General features: G+C 46.3%; 1 protein-coding gene across 9 annotated transcripts in view; it reads right to left on the bottom strand.

Moving 5' to 3' along the window:
* Positions 1 to 27,150, bottom strand: part of IKBKG (inhibitor of nuclear factor kappa B kinase regulatory subunit gamma) — a 54,865-nt gene that overhangs the window by 10,068 nt on the left and 17,647 nt on the right. For 5 of the 9 annotated variants that reach the window (XM_070784943.1, XM_070784945.1, XM_070784946.1 and 2 more), the window contains 6 exons: positions 26,590 to 26,742; positions 25,689 to 25,785; positions 24,549 to 24,692; positions 24,138 to 24,280; positions 23,900 to 23,961; positions 20,256 to 23,658 (listed from right to left, as the gene is read on the bottom strand). In XM_070784943.1, coding sequence (XP_070641044.1) covers positions 23,516 to 23,658; positions 23,900 to 23,961; positions 24,138 to 24,280; positions 24,549 to 24,692; positions 25,689 to 25,785; positions 26,590 to 26,742 — 742 coding nt within the window. In that variant the 3' untranslated portion in view covers positions 20,256 to 23,515. Of the gene's footprint in view, positions 1 to 20,255; positions 23,659 to 23,899; positions 23,962 to 24,137; positions 24,281 to 24,548; positions 24,776 to 25,688; positions 25,786 to 26,589; positions 26,743 to 27,150 lie in introns of those variants that run through there. The other 4 variants (XR_011565399.1, XM_070784942.1, XM_070784941.1 and 1 more) reach the window with 4 other exon arrangements.

Here is a 27,150-nt window from a genome sequence, read left to right as displayed (position 1 = left end):
CAAAAACAAATGTACCAGGATATCCATTTCAGGTTTGTTTATAATACTGACAAATTTCAAACAGCCTAAAGACCTGTATACAAGAGATTGGTTAAAATAACTATGGATTACACATTCTGAGGAATATTATACAGCTCTTAAAGTACTGTGGATGGCACAGGCTTCGCCGTATCCACTATATGGCCCAATTTTGGGTCGATTCTGGGTGCCCTATCTGGCAAGGGATGGTCACCCTCCTTGTCCCCTTCCTCCAGCTGCCCCTTGCAGTGTCCCTCCCCTCCTTTGACTCACTGGGCTCCTTTTCTACCATGATATGGGTTGATCAGCAAGGAACTAATCCCTTAGTAACAAAATAGGCCTATTTCTCCCTTGAAGTATTAAAGAAGGACCAAGTCTTCAGACCACATTGCTATGCTATGCTAAGTCACTTCAGTCGTGTCTGACTCTGTGTGACCCCATAGACGGCAGCCCACCAGGCTCTGCCGTCCCTGGGATTCTCCAGGCAAGAACACTGGAGTGGGTTACCATTTCCTTCTCCAATGCAAGAAAATGAAAAGTGAAAGTGAAGTTGCTCAGTCGTGTCCAACTCTTAGCGACCCCATGGACTGCAGCCTACCAGGCTCCTCTGCCAATGGGATTTTCCAGGCAAGAGTACTGGAGTGGGGTGCCATTGCCTTCTCCATCAGACCACATTGGTTAAGTAAAAAAGAAAATTATGATTCTTCAATTCACTGATAGTCAAGACTTTGCTATTGCAAGTGAAAAACAAGTGGAACAAAAACAACCAAGAATATCCACAGTGGTTTTTCAGCCAAAGGGAGAGTTTCTGGGTCTGTGTAACTACAAGGTACAGAAGTAGTTTGTCTTTAGGCATGGCTAGATCCAGCATTTTGTTCCCTGAGATTTGCCTTCTTGCTCCAACTCTCCCTCTGTCCTTTGACATCCTGTCTCCCCTAGAGACCCAAAGTGTCACTGGTTGGATGATATCACCACAGCTGCAGGAAAGCAGTGCTTCAAGTTGGCAGGCCTGGGCCACATGCCAACCCCTGGAATCAGAGGTGAAGTCAACTCTATCACAGTCACAGTGGCTGAGAGAAAAGGAAAGGGGCAATTTTCCCAGGTGACAGCATATCAGTACCAAGAAAAGGAAAATAGATGCTGGGTTATGAAACTCATACATGTCCTCGACAGTGGTATACACTTTTCATCAAATTCAAAATCAAGTTCCAATGTTTTAAAGGAACAAGACTGGGAAAGATTATTTCTTAATCTAATAGAGCATGCATGCTCAGTCTGACTGTCACATTCAACTCTTTGCAACCCCATAGACAGTAGACTGCCAGTCTCCTCTGTCCCTGGAATTTTCCAGGCAAGAATACTGGAGTGGGTTGCCATTTCCTCTCCAAGGGATCTTCTCAACCCAGGGTTTGAAACTGCATCTCTTGCATCTCCTGCATTAGCAGGTGGATTCTTTACCACTGTGCCACCTGGGAAGCCCATTAATCTAATAGAGCAGACAATTATTTTCCCAAATAAAGAAAATACTGATGTCAGGGACTTCCCTGGTGGTCCAGTGGCTAGGACTCCACAATTCCAATGCAGGTTGCCCAGGTTCAATTCCTTGTGAGCTGACTAGATCCCACATCGCTGCAATTATTAAATAAGAGCTCGCATGCTGCATTGAAGATCCTGCATGCTGCAACTGAGACCCACACAAATTAAAAAAAGGTCAAAAGTAATACCCACAGTCACATAGTGGGAGCATACTATTAAAACAGGAACATATCATCTCCTCACACAGATTCTCAACTTCTTCGGATTTCTTTCTTATTGTTTTGTTGTTTAGTTGCTCAATTGTATTCTACTCCACAACCCTATGGATTGCAGCCCACCAGGATCCTCTGTCCATGGGATTTCCCAGGCAAGAATACCTGATGGGTTGTCCTTTTCTACTCCAGGGGATCTTCCTGAATCAGATGAAATCCGAGTCTCTTGCATTGGCAGGTGGGTTCTTTACCACTGAGCCACCAAGGGATGGGCTTATTCTGATTTACTTAATCTTTATTCAGTGAAGATGCACATTTACTTTCTTTCAATGTTAACACTGTGCCACTTCCCAGGAGGCACAATGGTAAAGAATCTGCCTGCCACTGCAGGGGATGTGGGCTCGATCCCTAGGTCAGAAAGATCCCCTGGAGGAAGAAATGGCAACCCACTTGAGTATTCTTACCTGGAAAATTCCATGGACAGAGGAGCCTGGCAGGCTATAATCCATGGGGTTGCAAAGAGTTGAACACAACTGAGTGACTGAGTACACCTTATCTGCAGATAACCTGATCATACATGTAGAAAATATGGTGTTATTCACAGAACTACTAAAACTATCAGGAAATTTCATGAGGTTGCAGCAAATACTAAACATTGGAGGGAGCTAACTCCTCCCCCAAAGACTTAACTAATTGTCCCCAAACTTTTCTACATTGATCAGAAACAAGGTCAGTAGGCCATAAAGTTACAGTTCTATAGTTTCTGAGTTGTTTGATCTTCTGCAAGCTAAGGTTTTTACTTTGGGAGGAATCAGACCTACTGGTAAAGGTGGTCGGCAAACTAGAATTCTGGGGGGGAGGCACACTTTTGAGTAGCAACCACCTACTGTAGGCCAATAGCCTTAAAAAATCAATAGAAAAGTAAAATTTTATCTCAGTATTTCTACCCTTTGGAACCTATCTTGAGGACATAACCAATCAGGCAAAGACTTATACAGAAGAATTCCACTGAATCATTATTAGGGACAAATAGAAACATATTAAATGTTTAACAAGAGATAGGAATACTGGACCACCTGAACTTCCTCTTGAGAAGTCTGTATGCCTGTCAGGAAGCAACAGTTAGAAATGGACATGGAACAACAGACTGGTTCCAATAGGGAAAGGAGTACATCAAGGCTGTATATTGTCACCCTGCTTATTTAACTTATATGCAGAGTACATCATGAGAAACACTGGGCTGGATGAAGCACAAGCTGGAATCAAGATTGCTGGGAGAAACATCAATAACCTCAGATATGCAGATGACAGCACCCTTATGGCAGAAAGTGAAGAGGAACTAAAGAATCTGTTGATGAAAGTGAAAGAGGAGAGTGAAAAAGTTGGCTTAAAGCTCAACATTCATAAAACTAAGATCATGGCATCTGGTCCCATCACTTCATGGGAAATAGATGGGGAAACAGTGGAAACAGTGTCAGACTTTATTTTGGGGGGCTCCAAAATCACACTGCAGATGGTGATTGCAGCCATGAAATTAAAAGACACTTACTCCTAGGAAGGAAAGTTATGACCAACCTAGACAGCAAAGGCAATGCCAAAGAATGCTCAAACTACTGCACAATTGCACTCATCTCACAGGCTAGTAATGCTCAAAGTTCTGTAAGCCAGGCTTCAGCAGTACATGAACCATGAACTTCCAGATGTTCAAGCTGGTTTTAGAAAAGGCAGAGGAACCAGAGATCAAATTGCCAACATCCGCTGGATCATCAAAAAAGCAAGAGAGTTCCAGAAAAACATCTATTTCTGCTTTATTGACTATGCCAAAGCCTTTGACTGTGTGGATCACAATAAACTGTGGAAAATTCTGAAAGAAATGGGAATACCAGACCACCTGACCTGCCTCTTGAGAAACCTATATGAGGTCAGGAAGCAACAGTTAGAAATGGACATGGAACAACAGACTGGTTCCAAATTGGAAAAGGAGTACGTCAAGGCTGTATGCTGTCACCCTGCTTATTTAACTTATATGCCGAGTACATTATGAGAAATGCTGGGCTGGAAGAAGCACGAGCTGGAATCAAGAGTTCTGGGAGAAATATCAATAACCTCAGATATGCAGATGACACCACCCTTATGGCAGAAAGTGAAGAGGAACTAAAGAGCCTTTTGATGAAAGTGAAAGAGGAGAGTTAAAAAGTTGGCTTAAAGCCCAACATTCAGAAAACAAAGATCATGGCATCTGGTCCCATCACTTCATGGGAAATAGATGGGGAAACAGTGGAAACAGTGTCAGACTTTATTTTTGGGGGCTCCAAAATCACACTGCAGATGGTGATTGCAGCCATGAAATTAAAAGATGCTTATTCCTTGGAAGGAAAGTTATGACCAACCTAGATAGCATATTCAAAAGCAGAGACATTACTTTGCCAACAAAGGTCCATCTAGTCAAGGCTATGGTTTTTCCAGTAGTCATGTATGGATGTGAGAGTTGGACTGTGAAGAAAGCTGAGCACTGAAGAATTGATGCTTTTGAACTGTGGTGTTGGAGAAGACTCTTGAGAGTCCCTTGGACTGCAAGGAAATCCAAGCAGTCCATTCTAAAGGAGATCAGCCCTGGGTGTTCTTTGGAAGGACTGATGCTAAAGCTGAAACTCCAGTACTTTGTCCACCTCATGCGAAGAGTTGACTCATTGGAAAAGACTCTGATGCTGGGAGGGATTGGGGGCAGAAGGAAAAGGGGACGACAGAGGATGAGATGGCTGCATGGCATCAGGGACTCGATGGACGTGAGATTGAGTGAACTCTGGGAGTTGGTGATGGACAGGGAGGCCTGGCGTGCTGCAATTCATTTGGTCACAAAGAGTTGGACACGACTGAGCGACTGAACTGAACTGAACTGAGACAGCACATTAAAAAGCAGAGACATTGCTTTCCCAACAAAGGTCCATCTAGTCAAGGCCATGGTTTTTCCACTAGTCATGTATGGATGTGAGAGTTGGAATATAAAATAAAGCTGAGTGCTGAAAAATTGATGCTTTTGAACTGTAGTGTTGGAGAAGACTCTTGAGAGTCCCTTGGACTATAAGGAGATCCAACCAGTCCATCCTAAAGGAGATCAGTCCTGAATATTCATTGGAAGGACTGATGTTGAAGCTGAAACTCCAGTACTTTGGCCACCTGATGCGAAGAACTGACTCATTTGAAAAGACCCTGATACTGGGAAAGATTGAAGGTGGCAGAAGAGGATGACAGAAGTTGAGATGTTTGAATGGCATCACGGACTCAGTGGATATGTTTAGGTAAACTCCAGGAGTAGGTGATGGACAGGGATGCCTGGCGTGCTGCAGCCCATGGGGTTGCAAAGAATTGGACATGACTGAGAGACTGAACTGAACTGACTGAACACTTACATTATGCTACTTCTTATATGCATCCAAATACATGTTTTTGAATAAATTTTTGAAAGACAAAATGCTTATATGTTAAATAAAAACAATTCCAGGAAAAAATTAATACTGAATATGCAAAAATTAATTATTGTTATAGATGATGTGACAATCAGTTGTGTCCAACACTGTGACCCCATGGACTATACAATCCATGGAATTCTCCAGGTCAGAATGCTGGAATGCATAGCCTTTCCCTTCTCAGGAGATCTTCCCAACCCAGGGCTCAAACCCAGGTCTCCCTCATTAAAGGCGTATTCTTTACCAGCTGAGCCATATAAATGCCAATATAAAACTAAGAAAATATTCCAAAGTACCGACCACAGTTAATGCTGAATGAGAAGCCATAATAGATTTTAATTTTCTTCCATTTCCTAAATTGTCTTCAATTATACTATACTACTAGACTATCTGAAGCCCAGAACCTTCCCTTGAAACCAAGGAGAAAGGCAAGAAACTGTGGAGGCCCAGTATTTGAAAATATATTCAGACACAGAATGATAGTTCAGCTTTATTTTATGCTACAAGAAATACTGAAACACCCTCCTCCTCCAGCCAGTGGAAAACAACAGGGCCAAGAGTGCCTAAGGCCAATATAAGCAAACAATTAGGCCCTCATAATAAATCCCTCTTCTCCTCCTGGTCACCTCTATCTCCCTCCTCCCTCTTCTCTTCTCCATGTAACTCTGTGAACCTCTTTGGGTGCCACTCACTGTGGAGAATCTTTTCACCATTAACCTAGATGTTTTATCATCTGTGCTATATGGATGGAGAATTCTTGAGGCTACTGTAAGAATAAGACTGAAAGCCAGAGGCAGGAGGCTTAAATCCAAAACTTGAGAACACCAGAAAACTCCTAACTCCAGGGAACATGAATTGACAAGAGCTCATCCAAAAGCCTCCATACCTACACTTAAACCAAGCTCCACCCAAGAGCCAACAAATTCCAGAGCAAGACATACCATGCTGATTCTCCAGCAACACAGGAACACAGCCCTGAGCATTAAAATACAGGCTGCCCAATGTCATGCCAAAGCCACAGACACCCCAAAAATCACACTGGACACTTCATTGCACTCCAGAGAGAAGAGATCCAGCTCCACCCACCAGAACACAGATGCAAGCTTCCCTAACCAGGAAATCTTGACAAGCCACTCGTCCAACCCCACCCACACAGAGCAACCTCCAAAATAAAGAGGAACCACATACTTCCAGCCTACAGAAAGGCCACCCCAAACACAGCAATCTAAACAAATGACACTGGGAAGACCCAAAGGGAGGGGATGGGGAGGGAGGTGGGAGGGGGGTTCAGGATGGAGAACACATGTACACCCATGGCATATTCATGTCAATGTATGGCAAAACCAATACAATATTGTAAAGTAATTAGCCTTCAATTAAAATAAATAAATTTATATTTAAAAAGAAATAAACAAATGAAAAGGCAAAGAAATAGTCAGCAGGTAAAGGAACATGATAAATGCCGACCAAACCAAACCAAAGAGGAGGAGATAGGGAGTCTACCTGAAAAAGAATTCAGAATAATGATAGTAAAGAGGATCCAAAATCTTGAAAACGAAATGGAGTTACAGGTAAATAGACTAGAGACAAGGATTGAGAAGATTCAAGAAATGTTTATCAAGGACCGAGAAGAAATAAAAAAGAGTCAATCAATAATGAATAATGCAATAACTGAGATCAAAACCACTCTGGAGGGAACCAACAGTAGAATAACTGAGGCAAAGGATAAGATAAGTGAGGTGGAAGATAGAAAGGTGGAAATAAATGAAGGAGAGAGGAAAAAAGAATTAAAAGAAATGAGGACAGCCTCAGAGACCTCTGGAACAATGTTAAATTCCCCAACATTCAAATCATAGGAGTCCCAGAAGAAGAAGACAAAAAGAAAGGGCATGAGAAAACACTTGAGGAGATAACAGTTGAAAACTTCCCTAAAATGGGGAAGGAAATAGCCACCCAAGTCCAAGAAACCCAGCAAGGATCTCATTCAAATATGAAGGAGAAATCAAAAGCTTTACAGACTAGCAAAACCTGAGAGAATTCAGCACGACCAAACCAGCTCTTCAACAAATGCTAAAGCATTTATTTCATTTACTTAATTTATTTCTCAGGAAACAGAAAAAAGTTTTATAAACTTGAACCCAAAACAACAAAGTAAATGGCAATGGGGTCATACTTATCAATAATTACCTTAAATGTAAATGGGTTGAATGCCCCAAACAAAAGACAAAGACTGGCTGAATGGATACAAAAACAAGACCCCTATATATTCTGTCTACAAGAGACCCACCTCAAAACAAGGGACACATACAGACTGAAAGTGAAGGGCTGGAAAAAGATATTCCATGCAAATGGAGACCAAAAGAAAGCAAGAGTAGCAATACTCATATCAGATAAAATAGACTTTGAAATAAAGGCTGTGAAAAGAGACAAAGAAGGACACTACATAATGATCAAAGGATCGATCCAAGAAGAAAATGTAACTATTATATATATATATATATATATATATATATAAAACAATTATTTTATATATATATAGGTGTGTGTGTGTATGTATATATATATATATTTACATATATATATGCACCCAACATAGGAGCAGCACAATATGTAAAGGAAATGCTAACAAGTATGAAAGGGGAAATTAACAGTAACAAAATAATAGTGGGAGACTTTAATACCCCACTTACACCCATGGATAGATCAACTAAACAGAAAATTAACAAGGAAACACAAACTTTAAATGGACCAGTTAGACCTAATTGATATCTGTAGGACATTTCACCCCAAAACAATGAATTTCACCTTTTTCTCAAGTGCACATGGAACATTCTCCAGGATAGATCACATCCTGGGCAATAAATCTAGCCTTGGTAAATTCAAAAAACTGTGTAATCATTTCAAGCATCTTTTCTGATCACAATGCAGTTAAGATTAGATGTCAACTACAGGGGAAAAAAACTATTAAAAATACAAACATATGGAGGCTAAAGAACATGCTTCAGAATAACCAGCAAATCAGAAGAAATCAAAAAAGAAATCAAAATATGCATTGAAACAAATGAAAACGAAAACACAACCCAAAACCTATGGGATTTAGGGAAAGCAGTGCTAAGTGGAAGTTTCATAGCAATACAAGCTTACCTCAAGAAACAAGAGAAAAGTAGAATACATAACCTAACTTTACACCTAAAGCAACAAGAAAAAGAAGAAATGAAAAACTCCAGGGTTAGTAGAAGGAAAGAAATCATAAACATTAGGGCAGAAATAAATGAAAAAGAAACAAAGAAGACTATAGCAAAACTCAACAAAACTAAAAGCTGGTTCTTTGAGCAGATAAATAAAATAGACAAACCAGTAGCCAGACTCATCAAGAAAAAAAGGAAGAGGAATCAATTCAACAAAATTAGAAATAAAAATGGAGAAATCGCAACAGACAACACAGAAATACAAAGGATCATAAGAGACTACTATCAGCAACTATAGGCCAATAAAATGGACAACTTGGAAGAAATGGACAAATTCTTAGAAAAGTATAACTTTCCAAAACTGAACCAGGGAGAAATAGAAAATCTTAACAGACCCATCACAAGCACGGAAATCGAAACAGGAATCAAAAATCTTCCAACAAACAAAAGCCCGGGACCAGATGGCTTCACAGCTGAATTCTACCAAAAATTTAGAGAACTAACACCTATCCTACTCAAACTCTTCCAGAAAATTGCAGAGGAAGGAAAACTGCCAAACTCATTCTATGAGGCCGCCAACACCCTAATACCAAAACCAGACAAAGATGCCACAAAAAAAGAGAACAACAGGCCAATATCTCTGATGAACATAGATGCAAAAATCCTCAACAAAATTCTAGCAAACAGAATCCAACAACATATTAAAATGATCATACGTCATGACCAAGTGGGCTTTATCCTAGGGATGCATGGATTCTTCAATATCCACAAAGCAATCAATGTAATACACCACATTAACAAATTGAAAGATAAAAACCATATGATTATCTCAATAGATGCAGAGAAAGCTCTTGATAAAATTCAACATCCATTTATGATAAAAAAAAAAAATCCCTCCAGAAAGCAGGTATGGAAGGAACATACCTCAACATAATAAAAGCCATATATGATAAACCCACAGCAAACATTATCCTCAATGGTGAAAAACTGAGAGTATTTCCCCTAAAGTCAGGAATAAGACAAGGGTTCCCACTCTCAGCACTACTATTTAACATAGTTTTGGAAGTTTTACTCACAGCAATCAGGTAAGAAAAAGAAATAAAAGGAATCCAGATTGGAAAAGAAGTAAAACTCTCACTGTTTGCAAATGAGATGATTCTCTACATAGAAAACCCCAAAGACACCACCAGAAAATTACTAGAGGTAATCAATGAATATAGTAAAGTTGCAGGATATAAAATTAACACACAGAAATCCCTTGCATTCCTATACACTAACAATGAGAAAACAGAAAGAGAAATTAAGGAAACAATTCCATTCACCATTGCAACGAAAAGAATAAAATACTTAGGAATAAATCTACCTAAAGAAACAAAAGACCTACATATAGAAAACTATAAAACACTGATGAAAGAAATCAAAGATGACACAAATAGATGGGGAAATATACCATCTTCATGGATGGGAAGAATCAATATAGTGAAAATGAGTATACTACCCAAAGCAATCTATAGATTCAATGCAATCCATATCAAGCTACCAACGATATTCTTCAGAGAACTAGAACAAATAATTTCACAATTTGTATGGAAATACAAAAAACCTCGAGTAGCCAAAGCAATCTTGAGAAAAAAGAATGGAACTGGAGGAATCAACCTGCCTGACTTCAGATTATACTATAAAGCTACAGTCATCAAGACAATATGGTACTGGCACAAAGACAGAAATATAGATCAATGGAACAAAATAGAAAGCCCAGAGATAAATCCATGCACATATGGACACCTTATCTTTGACAAAGGTGGCAAGAATATACAACGGAGAAAAGACAATCTCTTTAACAAGTGGTGCTGGGAAAACTTGGAAAAGCATGAAACTAGAACACTTTCTAACACCATACACAAAATTAAACTCAAAATTGGTTAAAGATCTAAATTGAAGACCAGAAACTATAAAAGTCCTAGAGGAAAACGTAGGCAAAACACTCTCCGACATAAATCACAGCAGGATTCTCTATCACCCACCTCCCAGAGTAATGGAAATAAAAGGAAAAATTAACAAATGGCATCTAATTAAACTGAAAAGCATTTGCACAACAAAGGAAACTATAAGTAAGATGAAAAGACAGCCTTCAGAATGGGAGAAAATAATAGCAAATGAAGCAACTGACAAAAAGTCAGTCTCAAGAATATACAAGCAGCTCATGCAGCTCAATTCCAGAAAAATAAACGACCCAATCAAAAAGTGGGCCAAAGAACTAAACAGACATTTCTCCAAAGAAGACATACAGATAGCTAACAAACACATGAAAAGATGCTCAACATCACTCATTATTAGAGAAATGCAAATCAAAACCACAATGAGATACCATCTCACGGCAGTCAGAATGGTTCCCATCTGAAAGTCTACAAACAATAAATGCTGGAGAGGGTGCGGAGAAAAGGGAACCCTCTTACACTGTTGGTGGGAATGCAAACCAGTACAGCCACTATGGAGAACAGTATGGAGATTCCTTAAAAAACTGAGAACAGAACTCCCATACGACCCAGCAATCCCACTGCTGGGCATACACACCAGGAAACAAGAATTGAAAGAGACACTTGTACCCCAATGTTCATTGCAGCACTGTTTACAATAGCTAGGACATGCAAGCAACCTAGATGTCCATCAGCAGATGAATGGATAAGAAAGCTGTGGTACATATACACAATGGAGTATTACTCAGCTATTAAAAAGAATACATTTGAATCAGTTCTAATGAGGTGGATGAAACTGGAGCCTATTATACAGAGTGAAGTAAGTCAGAAAGAAAAACACCAATACAGTATATTAAGGCAGATATATGAAGTTTAGCAAGATGGTAACCATGACCCTATGTGGAAGACAGCAAAAGAGACACAGATATACAGAACAGACTTTTGGACTCTGTGGGAGAAGGCGAGGGTGGGATGCTTTGAGAGAATATCCTTGAAACATGTATATTACCATATGTAAAACAGATCACCAGTCCAGGTTCAGTGCATGACACAGGGTGCTCAAGGCCGGCAAACTGGGATGACCCTGAGGGATGGGATCGGGAGGTAGGTGGGAGCGGGGTTCAGAATGGGGGATACATGTGCACCCATTGCTGATTCTTGTCAATGTATGGCAAAAACCACTACAATACTGCAAAGTAATTAGCCTCCAATTAAAACAAATAAATTAAAAAAAACTAAAAACAGAACTACCAAATGACCCAGTAATCCCACTACTGAGCATATACCCAGAAAAAAACATAATTCAAAAATGTATATGCACTCCAGTGTTCACAGCAGCACTTTTTATATCCAAGACAGGGAAGAAATCTAAATGTCCATCAATAGATAAATGGATTTTAAAAGACGTGGTACATATATACAATGAAATATCAGCCATAAAAGAGAAAAAAATCATGCCATTTGCAGCCATATGGATGGACATAAAGACTGTGATACTGAGTGAAGTCAGTCAGACAGGGAAACACAAATATCATATGATATCGCTTATATGTGAAATCTAAAAAATGGTAGAAATAAACTTATTTACAAAACAGAAATAGAGTCATAGATGTAGAAAACAAACTTATGTTAACAAGGGGGGAAGCATGGTGTGGGTGGGAACAAATTGGGAGATTGGGATTGACATATACACTCTACTATATATAAAATAGATAATAAGCACCTACTGTATAGCACAGGGAACACTATTCAGTACTTTGTAATGGCCTATATGGAAAAGAATCTAAAAAAGAGTGGACATATGTGTATATATAAGTGAATCAACATTCAGAAAATGAAGATCATGGCATCCGGTCCCATCACTTCATGAGAAACAGATGGGGAAACAGTGTCAGGCTTTATTTTTGGGGGCTCCAAAATCACTGCAGATGGTGACTGCAGCCATGAAATTAAAAGACGCTTACTCCTTGGAAGAAAAGTTATGAGCAACCTAGATAGCATATTCAAAAGCATAGACATTACTTTGCCAACAAAGGTCCGTCTAGTCAAGGCTATGGTTTTTCCAGTGGTCATGTATGGATGTGAGAGTTGGACTGTGAAGAAAGCTGAGTGCCGAAGAATTGATGCTTTTGAACTGTGGTGTTAGAGAAGACTCTTTGAGAGTCCCTTGGACTGCAAGGAGATCCAACCAGTCCATTCTGAAGGAGATCAGCCCTGGGATTTCTTTGGAGGGAATGATGCTGAAGCTGAAACTCCAGTACTTCGGCCACCTCATGCGAAGAGTTGACTCATTGGAAAAGACTCCGATGCTGGGAGGGATTGGGGGCAGAAGGAGAAGGGGACGACAGAGGATGAGATGGCTGTATGGCATCACTGACTCGATGGACGTGGGTCTGAGTGAACTCTGGGAGTTGGTGATGGACAGGGAGGCCTGACGTGCTGCAATTCATGGGGTCGCAGAGTCGGACACGACTGAGTGACTGAACTGATAAGTGAATCATTTTGTTGTACACCTGAAACTAACACAGAATTGTAAATCAACCATTGTTGTTCAGTCACTCAGTTGTGTTCGACACTTTGCGACCCCATAGACTTCAGCATGCCAGGTCTCTCTATCCCTCACCATCTCCTGGAGTTTGCCCAAGTTCATGTTCATCTCTGATGCTGTCCAGCCATCTCAACCTCTGACACCCTCTTCTCCTTCTACCCTCAATCTTTCCCAGCATCAGGGACTTTTCCAATGAGTCGTCTGTTCACATCAGGTGACCAAAATACTGGAGCTTTGGCTTCAACATCCGTCCTTCCAGTGAATATTCAGGGTTTTCCTTTAGGATTGACTGGTTTCATCTCCTTTCTGTCCAAGGCACTTTCAGGAGTCTTCTCTAGCACCACTGCTTGAAGGCATCAATTCTTTGGCACTCAGCTTTCTTAACTGTCTAGCTCTCACAACCATATGTGACCACTGAGAAGACCTTAGCCTTGAATACAGGGACCTTTGTCGGCAGAGTAATGTCTCTGATTTTAACAGCCTCTCTAGGTTTGCCATCCTTTTCTTGCCAAGAAGCAATCATCTTCTGATTTCATGGCTGCAGTCACCATCTGTGGTGATTTTGAAGCCCAAGAAGAGGAAATCTGTAACTACTTCCACCTTTTCCCCTTCTATTTGCCATGCAGTAATAAGGCTGGATGCCATGATCTTAGTTTTTTAAATATTTAGTCTTAAGCCAGCTTTTTCATTATCCTCCTTCACCCTCATCAAGAGGCTCTTTAGTTCCTCTTTGCTTTCTACCGTTAGACTGGTATCATCCGCGTATCTGAGGTTGTTGATGTTTCTCCTGCTTATCTTGATTTCAGCTTGTAACTCATCCAGCTTGGTATTTCATGATGTGCTCACCATATAGATCAAACAGACAGCATTTAGAGTAAGCAGACAGCCCTGTAGTTTTCCTTTCTCAATCTTGAACCAATCAGTTGTTCCATACAGGGTTCTAACTGTTGCTTTTTGACCCGCATACAGGTTTCTCAGGAGACAGGTACGATGGGCTGGTATTCCCATCTCTGTAAGAGCTTTCCACAGTTTGTCATGATCCACATAGTCAAAGACCTTACTTAGCACAGTCGAAGAAAGAGAGGTAGATGTTTTTCTGAAACTACCTTGCTTTCTCTATAATCCAGCGAATGTTGACAATTTGACCTCTAGTTCCTCTTCCTTTTCTAAAACGGACTTCCCTGGTGGCTCAGACAGTAAAGCATCTGCCTACAATGCAGGAGATCTGGGTTTGATCCCTGGGTCAAGAAGATCCTCTGGAGAAGGAAATGGAAACCCACTCTAGTACTCTTGCCTGGAAAATCCCATGGATGGAGGAGTGTGATAGGCTACAGTCCATGGAGTCACAAAGAGCTGGACATGACTGAGAGACTTCACTTTCACTTTCTTTCTTGTGGACATCTGGAAGCTCTTGGTTCGCATAATGCTGAAGCCTAGCATGCAAGATTTTAAGCATGACCTTACTAGCATGGGAGATGATTTGGCCCCTTTCATGCATCATAGCCTTGTTGTGGCGAAGGGGCTTGCATAACTCAGTGAAGCTATGAGCCATGACGTGCAGAGCCACCCAAGACAGATGGGCCGTAGCAGAAGAGTTCGGACAAAACGTGATCCACCAGAGGAGGGAATGGCAAACCACCCCAGTATACTTGCTGTGAGAACCTCATGAACTGTAAAAAAGGCCAAATCAATGATACTCCAACATAAATTTTAAAAAAACGTCATTTGCAAATATTTTCTCCCATTCAGTAGGTGGCCTTTTTGTTTTTATCAATAGTTTCATTCACTGTGGAAAATTTCCTGTTTGAATAGGTCCCATTTGTGTATTTCTGCTTGTATTTCTGTTCCCTGGGATGTCTCATGCAAACTGTCCTGTTCAGGGTGCCTTGTGGCATTGAGTGCTTGGTGGTTTAACTGTATACTGTTCACTGTCCAAAAAAAAAAAAAAAACTTTTTTTGTGAGGATTCTTTGTTGCCTCCTTTTGCTAGGCATTTAATGGTACTATTATGGGATGGATTGTGCCACAGACTGAATGTTTGTGTCCCCTCAAAATTCATGTGTTGAAATCCTGACCTGAAAAATTATGGACTTTGGAGGTGGGGCCTTTGGGAGATGATCTGGGTCATGAGAGTAGAGCCCTCATGAATGGAATTAGTGCCCTGATAAAAGAGACCCCAAAGAGCTCGCTCACCCGTTCTGCCATGTGAGGACACAAGAAGGTGGCTGCTTATGAAGCACAAGTAGGCCATCTCCAGACACGAGATCCGCTGGTACCATGACCTTGGACTTCCAGCCTGTCTATAGTAGACTGTGCTAGTCTGTGATAGCAGCCCAACCTGACAAGCCATAGTGTCCCCCAAAAAGATGTTTAAGACCTAAGCTCCACTGCCTGTAAATGTGACCGTATTTGGAAATGGGGTCTCTTTAGATGTAATCAAGTTAAGATGTAGTCATACAGGCTTGGGGTAGCCCTAATCCAATGACTGGTGCCCTTATAAGAAAAGAAAGTGAGACATAGAGACACACAGGGAGAAGGCCATATAAAAATGAGGCAGAGACTGAAGTGACACGTCTAAGAGTCAAAGAACACCAAGGACCACAGGCCACCAATGTGAGGCTGGGAGCAAGGTGTGGAACAGGATTGCCCTCAGAGTCTGAAGCATGAGGTGCCCCTGCTCCCAACTGGATTTCAGAAAGAGAATAAATTTTTGTTAAGCCATCCAGTTTGTGGTCATGTGTTACAACAGCCCTGAGAAAGTCACATGGGTGCTATCAGCCCAGGAACACTTGGAACCAAATTTAGGCCTTGAAGTCCCTAAAGCACCCCAGCTACTCAAACCCAAACAGCACAGAGCCAGGCCTACAACCCCAAATTCATGCTTTGGTATCCTGTGTCTGTGAGCACCTCATCAACACTCCCTGCAGCCCCAGCGCTGGGGTGAGTTGGGTTGACTTTCGGCCTCCCTTGTGTTCAGTTCCAGAACCTGCATCCTTGGGGCACAGTAGCCTCAGTGGCCTCCTTCTCAGACTCCCATTTCCTCTCAGCTTTCACTCTCGTTGGTTCTAAACTGCTTTAACAGATTTGAAGAATATTTCATCTGTCATTTGTAGTTATTTTCAACAGAAAATTTTGACTACTACTGCCCACGGTTAGAGAAGCCCAGGCTTGTTCTGTCACACTCCTGGATGCTGACTGAATCCTCATTCTGGTACTGCAGACATCTACGTGATTCTGAGAGATCAATCCCCACCTCGGCCCAGACCCACAACGCTCAGACGCAATGGAACCTGCAGAATTCACAGAACAGCTCCATCCCTGGGTCTCCCTGCTTCCAGACGCATCAGACCTACCACACGCCCTGTGCTCTGCTCCACCCAGGATGCGATAGTATCGGCTGTGCCTGCACCCCGCCCCTGACACGCACACCCCTCCCTATGGGGGGGTTCTACTCTAAAGAAAGGACAGAGCAGGGGCACCTGCATCGAGAGACCAAGGCAGACAGTCCCCTGTTCTCTTCTGACCTGCGATGAGTGCACACGGGGCTTCTCAGCAAACTCATTGCCTATCCTCGCGCTGGTCCAGGGGTTCCACCCTATAGTGGACAGAGATGGAAAACAAACCAGAAAAGATTGGAGACTCCAACAGGGCAATGGATTTAGGATGGAGACTTTAGATGAAGGTAATGTTTCAACTGCAAGCTGAACAACAAAAAGAAACGAGCCATGCAAAGATTTGGGAAAGGGCATCCTCTGCTATGGCTGAGGGCTGGGGGGGAGGGGGGCAAAAGGGGCAAAAGCCTAAAGATACAGTCAAGGAAGGGGAAGAGGGTGACATTGACTCTTGGTAAGAACATGCCAGTCAACCTCTGGCACTCAGGAATGGCCAACTGTGGCTGACTTCTTTGCAGCCTAAGGTCAGGACCCTGGGCCAACCCAGCTCCCTTTTGAGTCCCCATCTGAGAAAACAGGGCTAGCAAGAGAATGTAATTTGTTCCAGCCAACATTTGACTGAGCACCCCCTCCTTCCCCCTTTCTCCAAGTCTTTCCTAAGAAGGCTCCCCACATGTGAACCCCTGCTCTGTCCCTTTGAGATGTCCATGTACCTCCAACAACCCAGGAGAGGCTTTCTAGGGGACCTGAGAGTCATTCCTTTGAAATGGGATCCTCAGGAAGGACAGGGCCTGAGTCTACCCATCTCTGAGTAGGATGGAATCGTAACATCCAAGAACTGACCCCGGGGACGGACACTGCTGACCTCACCACATTGACCCTGACCAACCCGCTGTGGGTTTTCACTGGAGACCCTGCTCACTGACCCCACCTCACTCTCCCTTCAAATCACCAGCACTCCTGTGCCAATCAGAAGGGTGCCTGGCACCCTCGCCTGCTGACCAAACAAAACCAGTTCCTACCCCTTTACCTAAAGGCCAGTTGAGCTGCTCCACAACTGCATATCCTAATGCTGCTGACATGAAACAGATGAGGACCGGGCAGGTAGAGATATGGAGTTAGTATCTAATGGGGATAAGGTTTCCATTAGGGAAGACGAAAAGGTTCTGGGAATGGATGGTGGGGTGGTTGCCCAACCATGTGAATATGCTTCTTGCCACTAAACTGTGCACTTAAAATGGTTAAAATGGTAAATCTTATGTGTATTTTACTACAAGAAAAAAAAAAAAAAAACACCTGCATCATTAAAGTGTTTGGAGTCTGTAAGACTGTTCTAACTCTGTTGCAGAGGAAGAGGGTGGGAAGATTTGGGAGAATGGCATTGAAACATGTATAGTATCATGTATGAAACGAGTTGCCAGTCCAGGTTCTATGCACGATATTGGATGCTTGGGGCTGGTGCACTGAGACGGCCCAGAGGGAAGGTATGGGGAGGGAGGAGGGAGGAGGGTTCAGGATGGGGGAACACATGTATACCTGTAGCGGATTCATTTTGATATTTGGCAAAACTAATACAATTTGTGAAGTTTAAAAATAAAATAAAATTTAAAAAAAAGTGTTTGGAGAACACCTTTGAAAATAAACTTTTAACAATCAGCTTTTAAAAACATAATTTGCAGCTTGGAATTATGTGTTATTAGGTTTAAAGAGTGAGTCACATTATCTTTGAAGTTGCAAGGATTAACAAGCAGTTAGTTAGTTAGCAGTCAGTGTGTGTGTGTGTTTTGTTTTGAGCACCCAATGCAGTCCCTGGGGATGTGCTCAGAGACGTGCAACTGTTAGGAAGTCAGTGCTCACCAATGACTGGGTAACACAAGCACAAAAGCCAGGGGTGGCCACCCCTGTGCTTAGCAGAGCAGTTAATGCAACCGAGAACATGGGCACCTCTGCCATAGAGCACTGTTTATGATGCCTGTGGCAGCCCCACAATGCCACTAGACTCACGAAATCACTTTTGCTTCTTGCTGTATGTTCAGTTGGTTGCACTTAACTGCTCTCAGAGTCAGCAGGGAAGGTCCCATCACAGGTCAGTGTGTGGTCAGCACATTTTCTCATGCCATTTCTGAGTGTCCACACAACGGTAACCTCGATGGGGCTAAAGAAGTCTTTACAAAGAAATGAAGAAATGCAGCGAAGGCTTGTGATGGTTCGCCACAAGCGAAACAAATGCAGATAGACTGCAACTGAGTCCCATCAGCTACAGCAGGGCCACCTGGCCCACCTCATGGATGCAATGACAATGTGCTCCAAATTGTACCCACCTGGATTTGGGGGACCACCACCCCCCCACACACAGTGTAGTGTGCAGTTTGACCCTAAGTTGAAATGTCTGTTTTGGAGTCTTGTGGTTTCTATCTTGACTCCAGTTCCAGCCCTGGCCAAGGCTGTTCAAGCACCCCCCTTGCCACAGCTTTGCCACCACGAAGGAAGGAGACACTTGGCTATGTCAGGGCAGAGGTTGCAGAAACCATGAAGCAGCCACACTGCGCACCACCAGCCTGCAAAATGCGGCTGCTGCAGTCCTATTTCCCTTCCTCTGATTCTCCATCCACCCCAGCGGAACAGCATGCAAACAACAGCCTGCTCTCAGCAGTGACTGAAATGAAAGTCAAACCTTGGATGGTCCCATTTTATGGATGGGGAGCCTGAGACTCAGAAAGGTAAAATCACCAATGCAAGCCTCACACCGCAGACAGGCCTAGGGAACACACTGCAGGGCTCCAGCTCCTCTCCAAGGAGCCACTGCTGCTCTCTGCACCTCGGCAAAGCCTGCCGAGGGATGTGTCAGGCCTGGCCCTTCCAATGATGTCCTTCTGTGGCCAAGGAACACACTCAGCCCTGCCCCCTTTCTGACCCATCAGCAGGCAGCGGACCATGGAAGGCCTCCAATTCACCACGGAGGTGGAGCAGCTGTTTTCTAACAGCAGACTCCTATATGCTGTCACCTAAATGCTCTCTTCAGCCTCCTATAAAACAGAGCTGGGGACTTCCCTGGTGGTCCAGTGGGTAAGAATCCGCCTGCCAGTGCGGGGAACGTGGGTTCAAGCCCTGGGCCAGGAAGACCCCACATGCCAAGGAGCAACTACTGAGCCTGCACACCTAGAGCCCAGGCTCTGCAACAAGAGAAGACACTGCAGGGAGAAGCTGGTGCACCGCAACTAGAGAAAGCCCTCAGAACAACAAAGACCCAGCAGAGCCGAAAAGAAATAAGACACTTTTGGAAAAAACTGTTAGGCATCCCACATTATGGGTGGAAATGTGTCCCCTCCAAGAAGACACCGGGCAGCCCTCACCGCAGGCCCTGAGGATGCCACCCACTGCATGTGGACACTGGGTCTTCTCAGGGGTGATCGAGTTAAAGGGAGGTCACGAGGGTGGCCCTAATCCAATGGGACTGTGTCCTTATAAAAGGGGACACTTGGAGATGCAGACACGCACAGAGGAAAGATAACGTGAAGACACAGGGCGCAGACGGCCTCTCCCATCCCAGGAGAGAGGCCTGGAACACACCCTCTCTCACGGCCATCAGGAGAAACTGACCCTGCCCAGTCCTGGATCGTGGACTTCCGGCCTCCACGACTGGGAAACAATACGTTTCTGTTGTTTGCAGCAACCCCCCTCCAAAGTATACACACACAGCTCAGAAACAAGGAGTCTGCCCTCGTACCACCTGCTGCCAGCCACTCGCAGGCAAATCTCTTGGCTGCTCCCACCCCGGACCAAGTTCACAGTAACATACATTCTCTATCAAAGTAATACATGCAAATGATATGCATCCAGAAAATACATAAAACACATAAGGCAAACTTAATCACTGGTAATCCTACCACCACAGCCATCCAAACGGTAACAGCGCACACACAACAGTTCTCCTTTTATTGGGGTCACACTTCATATATCGCTATGTCTGTTGGCTTTTTCACACCCACGTGCTCCAGAGTGGGTTCCAGGTGATGAGGTAGCCACGGCTCCAGAAGTGCTGCCTCCTACTCCACGGCCTTTGGTGGCTACAGATGGCTGCTGCAGCCAGCACCCTGACAGTGCCGAAGTCGCAGATTTAAGGAGGCTGGGACACTCCCTATGTGCTTGTCCATCCCACCCGACCAGCCCCATGGCAGTGGGTCCCCACGCATTGTCAACAGGGCACTGGAAGTCAGCGTTTGTTGCCATTTTGACATCACTTTTTGTCTAGTTTGAGTCTATGTTGTTCTAGTCATTCATGAGGAAGAAATGCTTTTGTATTGTGCTTATTTGATTGCTCTTAACGTGCATTCTCTTAACCAGGTAATGGAGCAGGGTGTGTGGAAGCAATGGGCAATGCCAACATGGAGGTCCTATCTGTCCATCTCCACCACCCAAACCCACGGTCGTGAGGGTCCAGGGGCCACCTGCTTCCCTCACAGGAGGAATCCACCCCCTTGTTTCAGAAGGGTGGTTGAAAACCTTCAGTCTCTCACATCCTGTGGGCCCCATGGGAGGTGGGTGCCCAGCCTGCAGGAAGAGAAGGTTCCAGACAGCAGTGGGTCCTGGCCGGCGCCCAGTCCCCAGCCAGCCCCAAAGCAGCTGCTTTGGGGCAGAGGTGGAACGTGTGTGAAGCTCCCACTACAGCCACTGTGCTGCCTAGGTGGGGGCCTCTGCCCGAGCCGCAGCAATGCTCCTGGGTTGTGGGGGGCAGTGAATGTCCACCTCACACCACTCTGGGGTCTCCCCTTCCTTCAGCCCCCTTTCAGAGGAGGGAGCTGGTCAGAGAAGCACTCTGGTGTATATGTGTCATCATCTTAGAAGCACTAAACCAATCCCTACCCAGCCAGGAGCCACCACCCAGGATGCAAGTGGTCCAACAGAGCCACCCTTTCTTTTTCCTAGCCATGTGCGTCAGCCCCAGCAGCGGTGTCCAGCTGGAGATGAAGGGTCTGAGGCTCAACAGTCCCCGAGCCTGCAAGCACCTACCCCACTCCCAACTCCATTTTTCCTCACTACAGTTGTTACCTGCCTCTGCAGAGCACAGCAGTCACCATCACCCCAGGGAATAAGCCCTCCATCAGAGCTGCCAATCCCAGAGATGCCTGCCTTCAAACGCATCTGCCCTCATCTGTGGGCACCAGAAGATGACCCTGTGCTGGGCTGAACGGTGACCAACACAGATGCACACGTCCTGACCCCCAGAATGTGTGACTGTGATCTTACTTGGAAAAAGGGTCTTTGTAGATGCGATGAAAGCAAGCATCTGGAGACGAGGTCATCCTGGATGACTCAGGGCAGGGCGGGGGGGAGCTCCAAATCCAGTAAGTGTCCTTGAAAGAGAAGAAAAAGTGGAGGAGACCATGTAGAGACAGAGGCAGATGCTGGAAAGACACGTCCACCTGCCAAGGAACACTGAGGAAGACCACTGAGAGCTGGGAGAGAGGCCTCTAGAAGGAACAAAGCCTGCCCACACCTGGATTTCAGACTTAGGCCTCCTAAGTCACCTGCTCCAGGTCTAAGTCACCTGCTCCAGCAACAACAGGAAACTAATACACTCCCCCAAAATGGCAAGTGCTCTTGTAGAAAAGTTGCAGGATACAGTTTGAAAGAGCATCCATGAGCAGAGAACCTATCTGTGCCTTTAACACGTTCCTGAAGGACCATTTGCAACTGAACACTGGGCTTCAGGAAGTAGATCAGTCTACCCCTGCAGATGACAAGAAAGCCCCCAGCCCAGGCTTGTTTTCAGAACAGGATACTGGCTGGGCCTTCATCTAGCCAGACTGATATCCCAATCCTAGTCCGCCCTGGCACTGCCAGATAGCAGGGGTCCCGCACAAAACCCAGGGACAGGGATCTGTGTCATCCCATTTCCAACCAGGCAGCCCCCGGGGCACAGAGGGATGCTGGGCGCTGAGAAGGAAACCACAATTACAGGGTTGATGCCCACAGCGTTGACATCCTCGGAAATATCCAGATTCTTGCAAAACTGTAAGAGAGTTCTCTGGTGTTGGTACTCTGCCAGAGATGGTGAAGTGGCTTCTGTTGGCCAGGCTGGGGCATCTGGGGCTGGCATAGGGAACAGCATCACAGACTTTGGTGGCAGCGCTCCTGGGGAGGACCAGGGTGCATTGCAGCATCAGACAGCATGGGGCAAGTGTACCTGTGGCATGCACACCTCCTCAGACCAAGAGGTGGTGACAACACTAAATCCGAAGCTGTGCAGGATAAACAAAACAACAAGAGAACAGGCTCCAGTGCAAACACACCGGTACCAAGTCAGGAGGAAGAGATAACCATGGGTTACATCACACACGAAGAGTCCATCCCCCTAATGACCAAAGAGCTCTTGTAAGTCAAGGAATAAAAGAGTAACTGCCCAGTAGAAAAATAGGTAAAAAAATCCAAGCAGGCCATTTATACCAGAACTGAAAAGGACCCTTCAAGCTCTGAAGAGATAAGTCAAGCTTACTCTTAACAGAGAGGAGCTCACCTTGTGGGATGGGCACAAGCCCCCCCGCCCCCGCCACTCTTGGACACCATCACCCGTGGCAGAGCTGTCGGGAGAGCAGGAAGCCACACCAGGGTAGGGGCCTCAGTGCTGTCTAGCCCTGGTGGATACTCAATGGTGCCACTTCGAAGGATCCAACCCAAGGTACGTATGAGAGATGCACAAAGATTTTGTACCACAGTGACAACCCCAATGTCCATTAGTAACAGACAGCATCAGTCCAATGTGCTGCAGCCGCCAAGGGAACAGCACCCAGCTTACAAGACCTGTGCCCTGGGCGCTGTGCCAGGTGGCTGGGAGGAAGGCTCTGCCCACCTCAGCCTGGGAAGCTGGTGTCCGGGAGCCCCAGCTGTGGCTCGTGACCTTCCCAGCACAGGTGGAAAAAGTGGGAACCCCAGAGCCAAGCAGCTCAGGCATACAGAACAAAACAAAAGAGCACAATGGTGGGCCTCGCTGGGGCTCCGTGTTGCCCTAAGAGATGGGAACCCGTGGACGAGGGTGTGGAAGCATGGGGGCCTGCGGCTAGGTCTCGGGGTTCAGAGAGGGCACCCACTCTGTGTCAGCTGCCCCTAGTTCAGGCCCAGGCAGACAGGAGAGGAAAGCAGCAGAGAGCACTGTCCTGGGCTGCCTGGCGGCCTGCAGCCCTACTCGATGCACTCCATGACGTGTATCTGCAGGGTGTCTATGTCAGGAGCCTGATACTGACACTTGGGGCAGCAGAACTTGGGCGGCTCGTCAGGGGGGCTTCTCCTCTGGCTGGACGGGTTCAGGTGAAAGGAGTGATGAGCTGGGGAAAGAGATCAGGCACCAGTCGGGGTGGGCTTCATGTGTGTGTCCCCCTGCACAACTGTGGGGCAAGGCAAGGACCAACACCTGGGCTATAACCACCTGAGTCACCAAGGCTAGCATCTCCCTTTACGGCCCACCCCAGGGGTGGGGGTGTACTGATGGGGAGGAGGGGGCCACGTCCAGTTCCCTCTTCCCCATAGTATTGGGATCCATCGTGCCTCCTCCCACTGCTCGCTCACCTGGGCCAGGGGCTAAGGGGGGCTGGGAGACCTCAACGTGCCGCTTCCTCATGTCTTCAATCCTTTTGAGAAAAGAAAAGAAAGCATCCAATCAACACATCTGGGTCACGTCTCCAGCATGCGCGAGGCTGGGGGAAGGATGGGGTGCAAGGTGGGGAGGGGGAGGCCAGCCCCACCTTGACCCGACAGGCCCAGGACCCAGTGCCACTGCCTGTGGGGCCTGTGCTCCGACACCCACCTGGCTGACTCCTGACAGCTGGTCTTGAGCCTGCTGTATTCCCTCTGCAGCTGCTCCAGCTGTTCTTGCAGGAATTCCTTCTTCTCAGCCAGCTTCTCCCGGGCCTGCCTCTCGGCCTGGAAGTCTGCCTTGTAGATATCCGCCTGGCAAAACCAAGAGAGGAGCAGCGCGTGCTGTCCACCAGCCGCTCCATGCCAGGCCCAGGGAACGGTGTGGGGGGGACGGCAGAGCCCCTGAGCCCCTCAGCATGAAGACGGTCCCTGCCAGGGCGTTGCAAGTTCGAGGAACGTCTCAAGGGGCTCGGAGGCTTTCTGAGAGGCCACTGCCAAATGACACCAGACACATGGCAGGTCCCAGCCCTTGCATCCCAGCCTGCACCCCCGCAGGCCGGCCACAGGGGTGAGCCCTCACCTGGGCTTTTAGCACTGGGACAGTCTCCATCACAATCTTGTGCTGTTCCGCCTCCTCCTTCAGCTTGTCGATCACTTCCTGTTTGGCCACCAGGGCCTCCTCAGCCTGCTGGAGCTGCTGCTTGAGATCCTCCAGCTGCAGTCCCTAGATGTGGGGGACAGGGAGCTGATGGAGCCCCATCTGGCCCAGCCATGGAGGCCGGGCCATCCCCAGGCCGGCCGCTGCTCCTGGGGAGGAGGACCAAAAGGAACCAAAGACGGGGCATTGTGCAAGGCACGGGAAAGGCAGAGGAGGCCAGAGAGGACCGCTGGGGTCACCTGGCACAACCTCGCCCAGGCTGACATTCCATCCTGAGCTGTACAGTCCTCATCCAACCCTCCAAGGGACAGGGGCCAACCACTCCACACAGACTAGTCTCATGCCCTAGTGCTCCACTATGTGCCCACTAAGCCGAGTCTCATAGGTTCCCCCGTGACACCACCTCACAGACGCCCCACAACCCCCTTTCCTGCCCCCACCCCCAGCACACCCACAGAGACACACTCACACACACAGATGCACACACACAACACCCAGCCTTCCCTCTTGAGGTCAAAGGGCCACAGTTTTGTAACTAGCTCTTCATCATGTGACCCAGTTTCAGGTTTTACCCTTATAAGTCTCTTCCAAGTATGTTTCTGTTTAACTATATCCTTGAAATGTGATCACTAGAAACTACACTCAGGATAGGTCTGATGACGACCAATAAGCACAGGGCTCCCAGCCACCTTCAAGACTGATGTGGAAACATTCCCAGGGGACGCCTGGCAGGCGGGAGCAACCATGGAGACAAGTGTGACCCTACTTGGGGCAGAGCATCTGGAGGCCCCCCACTCCATCCACCATGGGCAGCAAACAACACAGCCCAAGCATCTCCACCTCCCCCCACCATCTGGCCTGACCCATCACTCCAGGGCCCTGACCAAGCTCTAGGGTGAATTGAGTATCCCTCTCCAAAGCCAGCTCTGTGAGTCTATTAAGGTAGGGCCTTGACTTCCAATATCCCGGATCTATCGGGGGGGATCAGCTCCCGGACTGCAGGGAGAGGAGCCAGGGGCAGGTCAGTCCCCAACACCCGGAGGACGCCTCTCCCATACTCACTCGGTTCCGCTCACTGCTCACCATGCTGCTCTTCACGTGATTGTCATACTCTTGGAAGAGCTGGTGATAGGCCACCTGCAGCTGGGCCAGCTTCCGCCTGAGGAAAAGAAACCACCTTGTCCTGATCCAGCCACAGCGTTCAACTCCACCCCCTTCCTTCCCCTCAAGGCCAAAGGCCAGAATGTGGCTTCCGAGGTGCCTCTGGGCCGTGCAGGCCACCAGCTCCGAGGCAAGCTTTGCTACCTAGTTCATATCCTTTTCCTCAAATCACGCGTTTTCAAAACAGTATAGAAAGCAATGTGTATCACAAAGCAGAGCTTTGGTCCAACTACACATTTCTGTGAGATTAGCTTTTCTTCATGTACTTCAATCAAAACATATCACAACAAAAACTAAATAACTTCAATCAAAACATATCACATCAAAAAAGAAAGAAAAATAAAAAACCTGTCACAACAGACTGACCACAGCAGCAGCGGACAGGAGAGTCCAGCAATTTTTAGTGAACCAGAGACAATAATGAATGAGATTTATAAAAATGTAATACAAGGTCAGTCTCGAAGTATTTATTCTGGAAGACATAGTTCTTTTTCACAAGAATATGTATTTTTATGTGCAAAAAATAAAACTAAAAGACAGCTGTCCTGTCCCCTTCAAAAAAGTCAACTTCATGAAGAATCCAGAAAAGCAGGAGGACGGTTTGAGATGAAAGAAGACTCAAAAGACACCCCATCAAAGACAAAGCAGGATCCTCGACAGGACGCTGTGAACGTATGGGCCAGAGGGCGGAATTGGAATGTGGACGGGAGAGTGAAGGATGTCACCCTCTCCAGGACGCCTCGCTGGGGTGTAACGACAGTCAGGGGTAGTGTTGGGCTCCCCTCCACCGCATCCCACTCACTTCTCCTCCGAGGCGGCCTGCCGTTCCATGCGCAGGGCAGCTTCCATGCTTTCGTTCTGCAGAACAAGCTGGTCCACCTGCACACTGTGCCGCTGTTCCAGTGCCTCCCGCTCGCTCTCCAGCTGCCGGGCCTTTTCGCTGGCCACCCGGGCCCTGTGAGGAAGTGGAGGTCACAGACAGGCCCGGGGGGAGGGGGCATCGGCCAGCCCAGCACCCCTGCCACATGGTGCAAGACGGACGCCATGGCGGGGGACCAGTCCTGGCACAGGGCGACGAAGGGGTAGGCCTCCAGGTGACCCTGGGGTGGGCGCTGGCTGGGGAGACAGGGACGACTGCAGGGCGTCTGGCTCAGGGCGGGTTTGGGCTGGGGACAGCCATCCAGGAAGGCTGTTCTGGGGGTAAAGGAGGTGGTCCCAGGGGAGAGGAGCCCCAGGAACTGCCCATGAGGTTATCACAGGCGGGTGCTGGGTGCGCTGGCCAGGGCCATCTAGTGGATGGGTCAGGAGGGACTGCAAGGAAAGGAAGCAGAGACAGCCAGCCTTGATAGAATTTCTAGAAGGT

The sequence above is a fragment of the Bos indicus genome, chromosome X, assembly GCF_029378745.1.
Source record: "Bos indicus isolate NIAB-ARS_2022 breed Sahiwal x Tharparkar chromosome X, NIAB-ARS_B.indTharparkar_mat_pri_1.0, whole genome shotgun sequence".
NCBI classification, from domain to species: Eukaryota; Metazoa; Chordata; class Mammalia; order Artiodactyla; family Bovidae; genus Bos; species Bos indicus.
This window is presented reverse-complemented; position numbering and strand designations above follow the sequence as displayed.